The sequence below is a fragment of the Temnothorax americanus genome, unplaced genomic scaffold (genome assembly GCF_048541705.1).
Source record: "Temnothorax americanus isolate GAGA-0224 unplaced genomic scaffold, ASM4854170v1 Scaffold18, whole genome shotgun sequence".
Lineage (NCBI taxonomy): Eukaryota > Metazoa > Arthropoda > Insecta > Hymenoptera > Formicidae > Temnothorax > Temnothorax americanus.
Genome location: NW_027509318.1, coordinates 908,634 through 922,917, shown reverse-complemented (window position 1 = coordinate 922,917; position 14,284 = coordinate 908,634). Strand labels below are relative to the sequence as shown.

Below are 14,284 nucleotides of genomic sequence, written 5' to 3'. Positions count from 1 at the left end.
TGTCACTTTCTCGGTTTTTTTATGGGACTAACTCGTCGTTAAAAAAAAAAATTGATTGCCACATTCTCGTCTTACGTTCTTGCAATCGCAATATTACCGAAACGGATCCACGAGATCCGTAATTTACACGATCAGCGCGCAGGAATGTTATGATAATTGACGGAGGCCGATCTCAAAAGTGATTAAGACTGTTTGTCATCGTTCGTCGATCGCAAAGTTCTTGAGATAATCGCAATTCGTCTCCGTGCGAATCCAAGCATGACAATAGCACATCAGAGCACTGCTCCGAAAAATAATCTTATTGTAATTGTCCCATCGCCTTTCTTCAACTTGTCACCGACTTTCTCCACCGCTTAAATAATAATTTACCGCGCAACGATTTCCCGATGCCCATCGTAAATTCGCGAGAACGGGAATATCTCGAATGAAACGGCACCTTCTTTTTTCTAATATGATTGAATTGTCGGCCTCAACGAGTTAAGGATTTGTCTAAAATCTTAAATCGACTTTACAAAACAATTCCACTAGAGATTTAAATAGCATTAACTCAGATCGTGCGAATGTTTTATTAATTATCTTAATTAGACTATTAATCTATCAATCTGAAGAACGTGGTGCATGCAATTACTAAATTGCATTATTAAATATGTATAATAAGAACGAGACTTTATTTGTAACACCCAAATTCAAGTTTCCTCTTTTTCATGCTCTTTTTCAGTAAAACAATGGTCAGTAAAACAACGCTCATTCTCAAAACATTCTCGACTGCAGTTAATTGTCTTGATCTGCTTCCTAAATATTCACAGCGACCTAGTATAAAGCGTGGAGAAATATTACGAATCAGAGATGTATTATTTTTTGAACTTTTAATGCGGTGCAACAGGCGAATGCATTATCATGCATTATCAAATGCATTATCATCTTTATATATGAATATATGTGAACATATACCTTAATTTTATAAATCGAGAATTTAAAAAGAATTCTTCTTTTTTTCTTGCTATTTGGGTTGTATATAACATATCTGCTTTTAAATGAGGCATAGATATCCGATATATATGCAAAATCAGATATCATATCTGAGATAAAATAATAATCCTGGGTTTTTATAATCTTGGAGATGTCTCTGGGATATTCTCATATCTTCAGATATCTTTTAGGTATCTTGGCGATATATTTTGCTGTGTGGATAGGGAAATAATCATTCTGGATCATATATATATCGAAGGACAATCGCGAGTCCTACCCGTGAGCATCGGTCAGTCTTTTTTTTTTTAACTCGAATGCCAAGGATTGATGGCGGCGTCGGTGGCTGTCGCCTCGTACGCATAGTGGGGAAACGCTGCGAGAGAGTTTTACGTACCGAAATGAAACTACTCGACGGAGAAAGTGAGAGCAGACGTAGCGGTGCCGGCAGACACCGACGACGAGCAGGCGAGCAGGCGTTCTTCGGGGCCCCTCGACGAGAGAGGATAGAGACATGGTGCGAGCCCTCCACACGGCGTGGAGCTTCGCCACCCTGTGGTAATCGACACGCTCCATCGGTCGTCCACGAAGTGTTGGATTTTCCCGTTAAAGAAAGATTGAAAAATCTCCGATGTGGAAGATAGGATCGGTTGTCTGTCGAAAGCAAGTGCAAGTGAAGAAAAAATGAAAGAGGCATACTCGCGACGGCGGCATTTTGAAGATATGGAAAAGGGGAATCTCAAAGTTTGACGGGAACCCCGATCTGTGAAGAACCTAGACGGCATTCTGAAGATTTAGCCGAGGCAACCTCGTTAGTCACCGAAGTGACAAGACCTTATCGCATTGCGATAACGCGCGAATACGCGAAGTTAGCTTCTCGTAGTAGTTTCGGAAGTACAACCTCAGATTCTCGTCAGTTGGTCCTCGCTATTCTGGATATATAAATCGCGAGTGCACGGGCGTTTCGTGAGACGTGATCGTGGAATTGGGGGATAATCAACGACGAAGAATATCTCGCGGTGATATTCTTCGAAACAGCCACCCGTCGCGACGGTACCTTCAATTGTGTTATGGTGCTGAGGACTACCTCGGTCATACGAGGCAGACGAAGAGGTCGCAGAAGAGAGGGCGGCAGGAGTAGTGCCCTGGTGGGTTCCCCTTGAGAAATCGCTCGCATTGCTTCGATCAGCCGAGGAGAAATCCGGGAAGGTCACGTTTGGTGAATCGGTGAGTGCAGTCTCACGCCGATTTGTCTCCCCCTCTCGTAGACTGGTCTATTTTATTTCTCGCGTTTTCTATTTTCTAATCTTAAAACGCTGATGTAAAAAAAAAAAAATACGCGCGGAATCTGGGAATAGTTCGCATGAATTAGACAGAAACAAAATTTAATGAACCCTGTAGCTTTGGTGTGAAGATTAGAAAATACTTCTTAAAACTGGAGCAGGGGAATATTACTTATTTAGCAGAGAGAAAACAATTTGAAGGAGAAAAGATTGTGCACTTTTGTAACAAGATGTAATTTAAGGTTTATTTGAGATCGTATAGTTCATTATAATGTATAGTATATTATCACGGAGAAACAGTATTAGAGGCAGGTGTTTTCTAAAACACATAGCCCAACGTACTGAAAGATCTATCTCACGATCAGAAACACATGTGTTTTCTTTTTTTTTTAACAATACAAGTTGGTCCGCATAAAGTGATTAACTCAATTTCGAAAATGAAAACTTTCTCCCGGGGCGTTTCTTCGCGCGCTTAATTGTACGAACGATAAATCGCATACACAGAGAACACATTTCAAAGCAGATCAAATTTATTCGATTTATTGTCTAAATCGGCGCGATGGATGAAGGCACGCAGAACGGAATGCTCAGTTTCGTTTTGTTTCATTAAGCTTAATGTGTGATTAAACGGCAGTTACTATATAAAAGCGGGGAGAAAGCAAGATCGGCTTCGCGGAGAGCACCTATCTTTTCAAAGAGAGGCTATCAGCCGTTTCTTACGTATAAAAAGTGTGTTAAGCGAAAAGCGCAAGCCGGTGCGTGCGGTGATTTTGATGCATGGAAGCAATCGGTGCCAGATTCTCAACTTGGATTTCAACATAATATGATCATTAAGTTTAATAATCGTTATATTAGTGGTTTCTTAATAATAGGCTTAATAATAGAAGGCTGTTAAGAAAAGAATGCTTCAATTGAAGATCAATTTTAGATAATTCGTAATTATATTAAAATTGGTTTTAAAAAAGTATATCTTCTTATAATTAAATAATTGATTTTGCGTGACTGGATTGTCTATATTGAAATCTCCCGCGCGGAGATTTCACCTGCATACTCCAACTTTATCAAGCAATTGCATTAATTAACACGATTTATACAGATATTTGTTCCAAAGCTACAAAATGGCGGTCGACAAACAGTCACGAGAGCAGTACATTTTCCTTAATTTTATACGAAAAGAAAGTTTTTCGCTGATTTCGGAAAGAAGACACGGTTTTGCAAGAGCGCGTGATCGCCGGTTTAAAGCACGAATTTCGCGTCACGTGGCGCCTCAGAGAAGGTTTTTTAAACTGCCATCCTCGTAGGCAGTGAAAGTACTTCCGTTCTTTCTCAAAATGAAACGCGACGTCGCATTGAGGATGCACGCTTCGGTACCGTTGTACACGCGTTGCCCAAACACTTCTCGTGGTTTACGTAACAGAATTTAATAGAAGTCTGAAGAGAGAAACGTGGGCTCCGAAGAGTCGTTGGACGAGTAGGCTTTTAACTCACGTCATTTAACTATTCTAAGCGTCGCGTCGTGATAGCAAGTATAAGTATATATCTTGCAGTTTTCCACAAAGCAAACAACTGATAGAAATATTTCGATTAATCGTTGTTTTGATTTTTCTCCTTTCGCGTACGCGGTTTTTACATAATTGTTCGCTGAAAAGCAATTGCTCGTTGTTATTGCACATCCATCATCTCCGAGCCTGAAAACGGCCCAGAAACGAAGCCGCTAACGAGAAAAGATTCGTTACACAATGGAAAGTGTTCGTCACGAATGATATCGGTGAATTAGACCGCGAAAATGCTTACTCTTTTCAAGGCCGTGAATAAGATCAGCAGTTGCGACGTCAAGATTTCTTCGGAGAAGAAACCGGTTTCTATCCTCCGAAAGGAAACTCGGATGTGTTTTCGAAACACATTAAGCACAAAGACGAATTTCGAATATCTATATCGGGTTATATCGGGGTCCGTTCAAGGTTTTTACCTGCGGTTTCTCAACCTGCTTTTGCTTCGGCAGAGAAAAGACGAAAAAGAACAAAAGCTGCCACATATGCTATATCCGGTGCGATTACAGCAACGAATGAGCGATTGCTAGATAAGGAATCCTTCCACTCGATATACGCGAATTTGAAGGTTGAAGCTTGGTCTACATTTTATACAGCTAGAGTATATTATCAGCAACATTAAGAGTTAGCTATTATCTAAATGGTAATTAAATATGACAGTTTGATAATTGTTGATTTATAAGAAAAAAAATTATGGCAAAATTAGAGCGACAAGTGACAAGTGAAATGATCCTGGAAACGTACTTAAATAACTGTAAATTCCAACATTGCGTATTATTGCTATTATTATGGAGAACCTCGGCTATATGATTTTCATTAGATAGGTACGCGTGTAATGATTAGAGTACTTATTGAAGTATATATAAAATACACAATTTTGAAATATAATATTTTTCGATACCAAATTCCGAATTATTCTCTTATGCATTACATTATACGGAAAATTAATTCCGCGCCGGTAATAGATACCACTGATACGCTTAATAACGCGCGCACGATGTAATGCGCTTCATTTTTCAGCGCGAGATGCGATACTATTTAGTTTTATATTATATAATTCCGGATGCGTTATGTGTATTATCGTCGACATTATCGTCGTGGCTCGGCGGCGCGTGCAAAGCTTTTTTCCGTAATGCTTGGCCGATTCTATTGTTGTTAGCTATTAGGGTGTACGCGATGCGTCGAAGAAAAATTGTAACCGATCCTAGCTCAGCGGAACGCGCACGAGAGAATAATTAAGTATCCTTCGATTTGGGCGAAAGTAATGGCGAGCTCCTGCGCGACGCCAGGAGAAAGTGATAGGTCTTCGTGTTTTTAACGTTGATTCACATACGGAATTCGATATGCCGCATCGCGCGGGCTGCGCGTGGACCGCACGGGAAAAGAAAAGGGATGTGATCGGAGATCCGATCCATGTGGGTGCTTGCATATACATACGTGCTTTCACTGACAGCTGAAAACGGACGCGGTAAACAACTGATGATATAGAATTAGCGATTTTATTAACTGTTGCAAAAATTAATTGCACGTCTTTAATCTTTAATGAATTAAAAGGTGAAGTAACAATATTAATATTAACAAAATCAAATTTAACTAAATTATTAACAAAGTATTTAGCATCGAGAGAGAAAAGAAGTATAACGTATATAATATGTCAGTATACACAGAATGCGTGTTCAACATTACAGCTCGATTTCACAATTTAATACACTTTTATCTGTCTTTTACATCCATTGAGATACGCTTGACGGAGCTGGAAATCTAAAAAGAAAATCATAGCATTTCGTTATCTGTAATTCGCGAGAGAAAGAAAAACAACAATGTCGGGAAAACGCAAGTTAAAGATCTGGGCAAAGGGGATCACGTTATAGTAATCGAACACTTTCACGGTGAAAATCATTGTGTGCAACGGATTCGCGTGCATTCGCGTGGCGTTTCGCAGGGAACAAATAAGGGAATAAGTAGAGGGAACAAAAGGTGGGAGGTTTTGAAGAACGATGTGAGCAGCGATTTGTAACTTCCGTCGTCGGGGCGGCGGATGGCACTGCGTGAACGTGAACTTCACACTGTCGTGCACGCAAGACGTATACTTTCACTTCTGGTGGATCCACGCGACGTAGAGCCAATGACCTACTAACACATCGAACCGTTCATCTTTTCTGCCACGATTGGCCCTGGCCCGGCAAGGCCGTCCATCAAGATTATTTAATGAACAATTATATCCTTCCCCTTTTATTTTTATTTTTAATATTTCTAACGGTTTGATAGCTGCTCTCGATTTGTCTGCCAAACATGAGGTAACGATCAATCAATATCAATCAAAGGCGCGTGAAAATTTGGTTTTTGAAAGAATCTATCTGAAAAAAATCTATTTATTATATTTTTATCCTTATATAATATAAGAATCTACTGATTATTTAAGTAATACAAAATTAATTATTTTTTAAGAAGCTAATGCACTAATGTTTTAATTACATGAGCGGTTAAAAACAGAGTTTCAGGCCTTAGAGGAAGCCTTAATGTACGAGGAAGCCTTGCTAAAGTTTTTTTTAGCACGTCGTTTTCTCTCGCTAATGCCGTTCGTAGGCGATAGTTTCATTCGATAGAGATATTGGTGAATTTAAGCACGTTTGATGAATCTTCCTCGTGTATAAATGCCATGATCTTTGGTTCCGGATGAACCTCTTTACTTTCACTCGTTACGAAGGAGCGTGACGCAAACTGGATTTCGTCCCCGTCCTGTCAAGAGGAATTCACGCGGAAGTTGTTTTCCACTTTGTTTCGTTTGCCTCCAAGCGTTGAGTCATATAAGATCTAGTTGTCAACTCTAAATTGCAGATAACAGAATCTAAATTTAAAAGAAATAATGGTTCATTCTTTGCTAAGATGTTGAAGGTTGAAGACACTTTTCGTTACGAGCGATTGTAGATTATATTTTTGAGAAGCTTAGTAAAAAAAAAAAGTATCAGTAAATAGAAAAGAAAAATAATCCCTAAAAATTCTCATCTTCTAAAAACATCCCACGTTATATCTACCTCTACATCATTTTTATCGCTTCATAAACGAGAACATGTGTTCATGGACGGTTCAGTGCCAAAAGAAAGTTCTTCGATTCACCGCGAAACCACTATTTGTGTGAACCGATAATTATGTGGGTACGAGTAGCGTGGCATTCCTCGAAGTTGGACCAGAATCATCGACAATTCCACTTGGCTGCGAGTTCGAGTGATGTGCATTTCTTTTCGCTGGGAATCAGTTCTAATATGGCGCCCGATGATGATTAACGACTCGTGAAACTCCGAGGAGAAAATCCTCGGTTCTGAATTGAGTAGTGACAGATTGTCTAGGATTCAAATATTATAGCATACGGAAAGATCGCTCAGACGCGCGTCTCTTACCTGATACCGTTTAGAAATATAAAATATATGCAAAATACATCTTGTTACAATAAATCCTTTTATAAATAATAATTTATATTATGCGCATTATGTTATTTAATTTTTAAATTTTAATGAGCACTTGATCTTGAGCAATAATTTCTAATCCTTCAGTAAAACGATGGGTGCATCGAGGCCGCGTCATTGGCTTTTCGCTGCAGTCGTCCTGAGTCTTTTTTCGAGCTTGATGGCGAGCGAGGTGCGGCGCTTCAGGAACTCCGATTTCTCGGCTATCGACGTGCGAAGAGATGGGGGGAGATCCAATCGTACCGGGTTCGTGGCAATTCGCCGGCGGAGATACGTGCGATATCCGACGGGATCTACTTATCTCCTCGAGAATGGTCCGATATCACCCCACGGCAGGAACCTTGGGTCGCCGCATCCGGTCGCGCGTTTCGTTCCTCAGGCTCAATTCCCCAGTTCGTGGAGGCAGCACAAATCTCTTTGGGGAACTCCCACGATCGTCGATTACAATAGACCGGTGATGTCCCATCGGACGCCGCGATTGATATTTCGCGACAACGATTTCCTACCGCCGATCGGAGGTGGCGCGGCATCTTTTTTCCAGCAATCTAATCAGCTGCCAGATTTCGAAGATGACATCAGAGGTAAGATTATATTTTTTATCTCTATTATAACTTATTGGTAAACTATAAATTGCGCATAATTTCTAATATTTAAATAGTTTAAAATCGTGCATGTCAAATCATGTTCTCGATACTTTAAATGCAGTATTAGAAATTATGGGTTAGAAACTTATACTTAGACATATTGAAACGTTTCAGGCTTGTATTTATTGCTGCTCATTATTTTTTGAATGCAAAATAAATACATTTTCCTTTTACTTTTTTCATTTTCTTCGAGCGCTCGTGTAATCCCGTCGCTTCTGTAATTCGGTTTGTTGTGTGCAAATAGCGCTTCATCGGCGCTTTGAAGTGTTTAGAGAAGCGTGCAAATGCAAATGAGGTATTATATGAAACTTTCGAAGCATTTCAATTGTAAACGAACCGACACTTATCTCGCGGCGCGAGCGAGTGAACTAACTCGCGAGCATATAAGCGCATAAGATGTGTAATGCCAGCGCAACAAACCGTAATAATCGCTAATTTATTATTATAAATAGTGACCGCGCGCGTGTACATAAAATATCAGACGGTATTTTTTAAATCTTAAACAGCTATGAATGGAGTTAATTAATTCTTGTGTCAATATTTTTTTCTAATTTTAAATCATTAATTCGATCCTTATTATATATATATATATATGCAGATTCTATGCGAGATTTTTATGCATTTTTTTTACTAAAATTGAACGGTTTTATTTTTTCGTAGGAAACAGTTTTTTCTTTCGTTTTACGATAATTGCGCTTTTCCAGAATAGCATCTTATCTTTATTTCAGATCTCCGGAAACAGACGCCGGATGATTACCCCAGATTGGAAACAGGTACGTGCAACTTGTCAGCGGAATCACAAAATTCGAATTAGCCGTAATGACGTTACTTCTGGAATTTTTCGATGCCTTCCACAAGTTCGCGATTTCTGCTTTGTTGTCGGTTTACTTGATCGCCTTGGTAACTTCGTCCTCTCGCGTAAACTCGTAAAAATCGGACGGTTTAGTCGCGCAACGTCTTCTTAATGGTGCGCGAAACTTATTTCCATTACAGTCGACGACTTCCGTCGTGGTCCAAGACACGGAAATCGTTACGACATCGTCGACGTCGCGCTTTGCCGCCGGACGGTAGATCGTTGTCACGCTGAATTGGTACGAGGTCCTTTTACGATTGCCCAAATGTTTCTCTATAGAAAGTCTGTCGGAGAAACGGTTAATATTACCATGTCGATATTTTTTTACACTTACCTTGAACAGTTTTATCCTAATAGATTCCAGCAAAATTGGTTTAATCCTTTTCTATTCAATACTCTATTTTTGATCGGATGGAGCTACAATTCTATATAGTAATCTTTATGTGACGATTTTAACTACAATGATCCTGCTGGAATAAAAATAGATATATGTTCTTAGATTTTCCAAAATTATATTCTTCAAATAATTTATGCAAATTTAATTTAAAATATGGTCTTTAATTAAAGTAAGGATCAAATGGTTAAAATTGTAATATATATTATTTTGATTTGCTACGATGCTAGCTTTAAACCAGTTCCTGGATTTTAACTCGCGGTTATTTCATCTTTCGAAGTTAGACTTGGAGTAATCGGCGAAGTAAGAAGAGCGACGACCTCTTTTCTTCTATTATTACTAATTTATAATTGCATTGAGCATTAGTAATTGGAGTAGAAACTTGATCAGAAAGATTTGCATTCTGTAAAGAGTTTCAATTTTTTGTACTAGCATTAGGGTTACACGTGTTATTCAAAGTGTATTAATATATAATAGTTACAATTATGTCTATAGTTAATTAATTAATATTGATAATTTTTTAATTTTTAACAATGTCTCTGATTGTGAGAAGAATTTTCTATTGGAACCGTTTCTGTTTTCGGCTAATACAGTTAAATAGATTGATATTAGATTAGTAACCACAATGATGTCTTTCTGCGAATCTTCTTGCGAACTGCGAATCTTATTTCCTCTTCGACCGGACGGAAATGCGGTCGCGCCGCTCATAAGTAGCTCGACAGTCGCTCAGGACGATTAAGTACCTACGTAACTTGACAGTCGCGGAAGAGAGAGAGAGAGAGAAGAGTTTCCATATTTTCTGCAGAGACGCGCCAACAAAAAAGACCGCTGTGGAAAGGCGACGATACATTGTGCGCGGACGGACGGAGCTGCGAATTTTTTCTTATGTGCTGGATGACTGCTGGCCTATTGGACGGCAGCTGCGGCGGCATTATGTACGCGTGTTGTCAGCGGAAAGACCCTAAAGCTCTCACTGATTATAACCTGATCGAGTCGCCTAGAGATCAATCTCGGCCGCTTCCGCTGGATTTGTACACGGAGACCGCCAGCGACGATCGTAAGTCCTTCCTTCGAAAAGCATGCCGTCCGTACTCTAGCACCGCACTTGAAAGCATGACATCTACTTTGTCTCTTTATTTTTCTCTTTTTTTTCTTTCGACCTTCCACCAATTTCCTGTCGATTGTTTTTTTCTTCATTAATTATTTCAAGATTATTTCACACACTTCGCACATTCGCGTGTATTCCAAGCACGCACTCGGTCCCACTTCTTCTTCGCACACCGTTTATCACCCGAGAAATTGCACAGTTTCCTTACCGGATGCTTCCCATTTATCGTCTTGAATCTCTTCTTTTCTTTTAATATCACAATTCTTTCTTCTTTGACATACACATATTTTATGTTTCTTTGGCCTTCTCCGTTTTCTTGATTTGCATGCACGTGATATACAGTCCAAACATATTAAATAAAATCGCATGAATTTCTATCTTCCCATGCATGGTTGTCCGAAAATGATTTTTATCAGTATCGTAACATTGTGTTTTCCGCACAATTATCCGTCTAAATTCCCATAAATGCCTATTAACGATTATGAATGCCCGTTTCCTTGATCACGGTCCCTTTGCATTTTTCGCCACGAGATAAAAACGGTCTTGTCAAAATCAAGTGTCCGCTTCAACGAAGAAGTATTATACTATCCTTGCTGAATTAATGAATGAGCAGCTACACGATAGAAATCGTAGATCAATTCTTACAAAGGGATAATACAAACTCTTGAAATTGGTAGAAAGTGCAGCAGGCGAATGGATGTAGATATCATAACAGCTGTCGTCGTTCATGGATTAATTTTCTAAATGGTGAAACGCGTTTTTCTGCATCGCCATCGGCTCATAAAACTTTGGCAATCCGTGCTCCGTCTCTTTCTCATAATCTACGTGATAAAACGCTTCACTGCATTCGTCAACAACCGTTTTTCATAAGGGATCATTTTATATAAAACGATACACTAATAAGCGCATGAATTTGTCAGCGACTAATTATAATAAAAAAAAACATCTTTGTAATATCCTTTGTAGTTTCAAGTAATCTAACGAATCTAAAAGATTTTGATTCAAGAAATAACGGTGTCGCATGTTTACACATGTATGTGGTTACGTAAAATAATTATCATAATAATTGTCATTATAATTGTCAAGGAAAGTAATTTCAAACTATTGATTTTATAATATATTATATATCAATCTACGCTTATATATATATATATGCTCTTATCGAAAATTTTTTTATCAACTGCTTTGACTTAAGGGGTTGTATGAACAATCATGAATAATGTTTTTCTTTTATCTGTCGGGTAATGTTTGAGTAAGTGATCAATGTAACGCTGAGAGTTACTCAATTACGTTGAAATTACTTTTGGTTACGAGCAATGCAGGCCAGGGTCCAACATTGAAATCGGATAGAAGAAGCTATTAAAAAAATCATCGTATTACTCCAAGTCCAATTTCGGCAAGAGAAGAACGGAGAAGAAACTTTTTTGTCGCTGTCGCATGCATACCCCTTCGACAGTTCGCGTGTTCGACTCCAAAGGCGTTGATTGTTATGGAACTGCGCTTAAGCGTCATTGTGCGTTATTGTAATCACAGGTTGCGGCACACAGTCAGGATTGCCAGATGTTCTGTACACATAGAATAATTGAGGATTCTTATTTGTTTTATTTGTCGCCAAAAACTGGCTTTGCGATTAACTACTTCATATATAAGCATTATTTTACTACAATTGCTGTCTCTACAAGAGTTCTACCGTTTTTCCGGAATTAATTTACTTGACACCTACGTTCTATTTCAGAAACGAAAATTTGGCAACTCTAGCGCAATTCGTCACGTCAAATAATTAGACCCGACAGCCACGCTATATATAATTATAACAGCGACACTTTAATTGCATGCGAATCCAGGCAATTGCGTTTTGCAGGTTGCGGCATACCGGTCGTCTCGAAACAAATCGCGCAAAGGAGGATTGTCGGCGGCGACGACGCCGGCTTTGGCAGTTTCCCGTGGCAGGTCAGACACGATGGCAATGCTAGATTCCATTCGCTTGGCTTTCGAACTTATCGTTAAAATTAATTTCTTGTTTTAATAGGCGTACATACGGATCGGTTCCAGTAGATGCGGCGGTACTTTGGTCAATCGGTTTCACGTTGTCACCGCTGGGCACTGTGTTGCGAAGTGAGTGAGAAATAATCTATCTGCATATATGTTTGTTTTACATACATTCAATTATTAAGCTGTAAATATATATATATATATAAGTCGATGCTAATTAGAATATTTAATACATTTTTTGAATGTCAGAGCGTCGGCGCGACAAGTCCAGGTCACTCTCGGCGATTATGTGGTGAATTCCGCGAGTGAATCTCTGCCAGCTTATACTTTTGGGGTTCGAGAGATCAGAGTACACCCTTACTTCAAATTCACGCCACAGGCGGACAGGTACGTTCGCATGTGTTACTAGTTTATTATAAATAAAATATGAATACTTCGAATGCACATCTGTCAGCGTTAAATAGAGTAAACTTTGTCGCGATTTCACATCTCCCATATTCTTTGTTGTTTATCAGGTTCGATGTGGCTGTGCTTCGATTGGATCGACCGGTACACTACATGCCTCATATAGCGCCTATATGTCTACCGGAGAAAAACGAAGATTTTCTGGGACAATATGGTTGGGCCGCGGGATGGGGTGCTTTACAAGCAGGTAGCGTTTTACTTGTGAAAAAATTGTGTTATACTTATCCGTTAATAATTTTAAATTTCATCTCTCGCCTTATAAATTCTGGATCCAATTACCAGAATATATGATTTCTTGCAATATTAATATAACAAACATTGAGTCATACGCATACATAAAATTTGAATGGAAAAATAAGTATCCTACACTCAACTCTAATATTAATTTGCTTTGTCAGCTATTTATCTCATTATACGAATTACTTTATTTAGGTTCTAGATTGCGACCCAAGACGTTGCAGGCTGTAGACGTGCCCGTGATCGATAATCGCCTCTGCGAGCGGTGGCATCGATCCAATGGCATCAACGTCGTCATTTATGACGAGATGATGTGTGCCGGTTACCGTGGCGGCGGTAAAGATTCGTGTCAGGTAAGCGATTTCATCATCGTGGGTGTGTACTGTTTGAACGATGAATCGTCGTTCCGTTCCCTTGTTTCTCTTCTTCTTCTGTCTCTTCTTCTCCAGCATGTTTTCTCAGGAGTATGAGAAAACCATTTAATTTTCAGGGTGATAGTGGAGGTCCGTTGATGTTGGAGAAAACTGGTCGATGGTATCTTATCGGCATCGTCTCCGCAGGTTACTCCTGCGCGCAACCAGGTCAACCGGGGATCTATCATCGCGTAGCCAAGACCGTTGACTGGATTACATATGTCATAAATTCGTAGCGCGTCCTCAACCGCGGGAGAATTATTCTCAGAAGGATCTTGAGAATTTTGAGCCGCGAACTTTTGAATGACACAAAGTTCGGGCATCCTTCGTGTCGGGAAATGATTTCCGAGGTCTAAATCACGCTTGAGAAATCAGTGTGACACGAAGACAAAAGCGTTTAACGAAAGGAATTAATTTTAATTGACTTCGAGAGAACGGACCATGTCTAGCGAAATTAAAGCCATTTTATTTTATGGGAATGTAAAAGTAATTTAGGGTGAAATTCACGTGTCGTAGACGTTTTCGTAATAAGCGATTTCGTGTGTTTCCGTTAATATTGTTTCGAAAGTGAGTAAAGGCTTGACGTTCCCTATTAAGTGTAATACGATATTATATAAGTACCTCTATTGACACAAGCGGGTGGCGCAAGTGTGTTGTAATTATAATGTTGTGAATGTGTATTGTAAATTAAGCGTGTATGATATGCGTATGAATTTGCGCTTAATAAATACTTTGTTTTTGATTTTATTATTGATTGCATTATTTTTTTCAAACAATTTCAATATTCTTAACTAAGTCTATAATAATTATATGTATAATATTACAATTATAATTTGAGACTATATTACCAAAGTAATAGATATAATATAAAATAACTTATTTTAATGTCACTGTGATTCTTTTTCATTACGCTAC

At 39.0% G+C, this 14,284-nt stretch overlaps 1 protein-coding gene across 2 annotated transcripts; it reads left to right on the top strand.

Annotated features, from left to right (window-relative positions):
* Positions 1-1,029: 1,029 nt before the first annotated feature.
* Positions 1,030-14,274, top strand: LOC143896397 (venom protease). Of its 2 annotated transcripts, XM_077404264.1 has the most exons (10): positions 1,030-2,193; positions 7,351-7,844; positions 8,636-8,680; positions 9,960-10,211; positions 12,124-12,212; positions 12,292-12,377; positions 12,504-12,641; positions 12,770-12,906; positions 13,152-13,309; positions 13,447-14,274. In XM_077404264.1, the coding sequence occupies exons 2-10, from the start codon at positions 7,358-7,360 to the stop codon at positions 13,603-13,605; spliced, it is 1,551 nt and encodes a 516-aa protein (XP_077260390.1). In that variant the 5' UTR covers positions 1,030-2,193; positions 7,351-7,357; the 3' UTR covers positions 13,606-14,274. The 2 variants fall into 2 exon arrangements, with proteins under 2 accessions (XP_077260390.1, XP_077260391.1); XM_077404265.1 differs by lacking the exon at positions 9,960-10,211.
* Positions 14,275-14,284: the final 10 nt, after the last annotated feature.

Coding starts and splice junctions, on each gene's coding strand:
- LOC143896397 (XM_077404264.1), top strand. CDS start 7,358: ATGGGTGCATCGAGGCCGCGTCATTGGCTTTTCGCTGCAGTCGTCCTG. Junction 8,681..9,959: donor TTACCCCAGATTGGAAACAG/GTACGTGCAACT, acceptor TATTTTCTGCAG/AGACGCGCCAACAAAAAAGA. Junction 12,213..12,291: donor TTGGCAGTTTCCCGTGGCAG/GTCAGACACGAT, acceptor TTGTTTTAATAG/GCGTACATACGGATCGGTTC.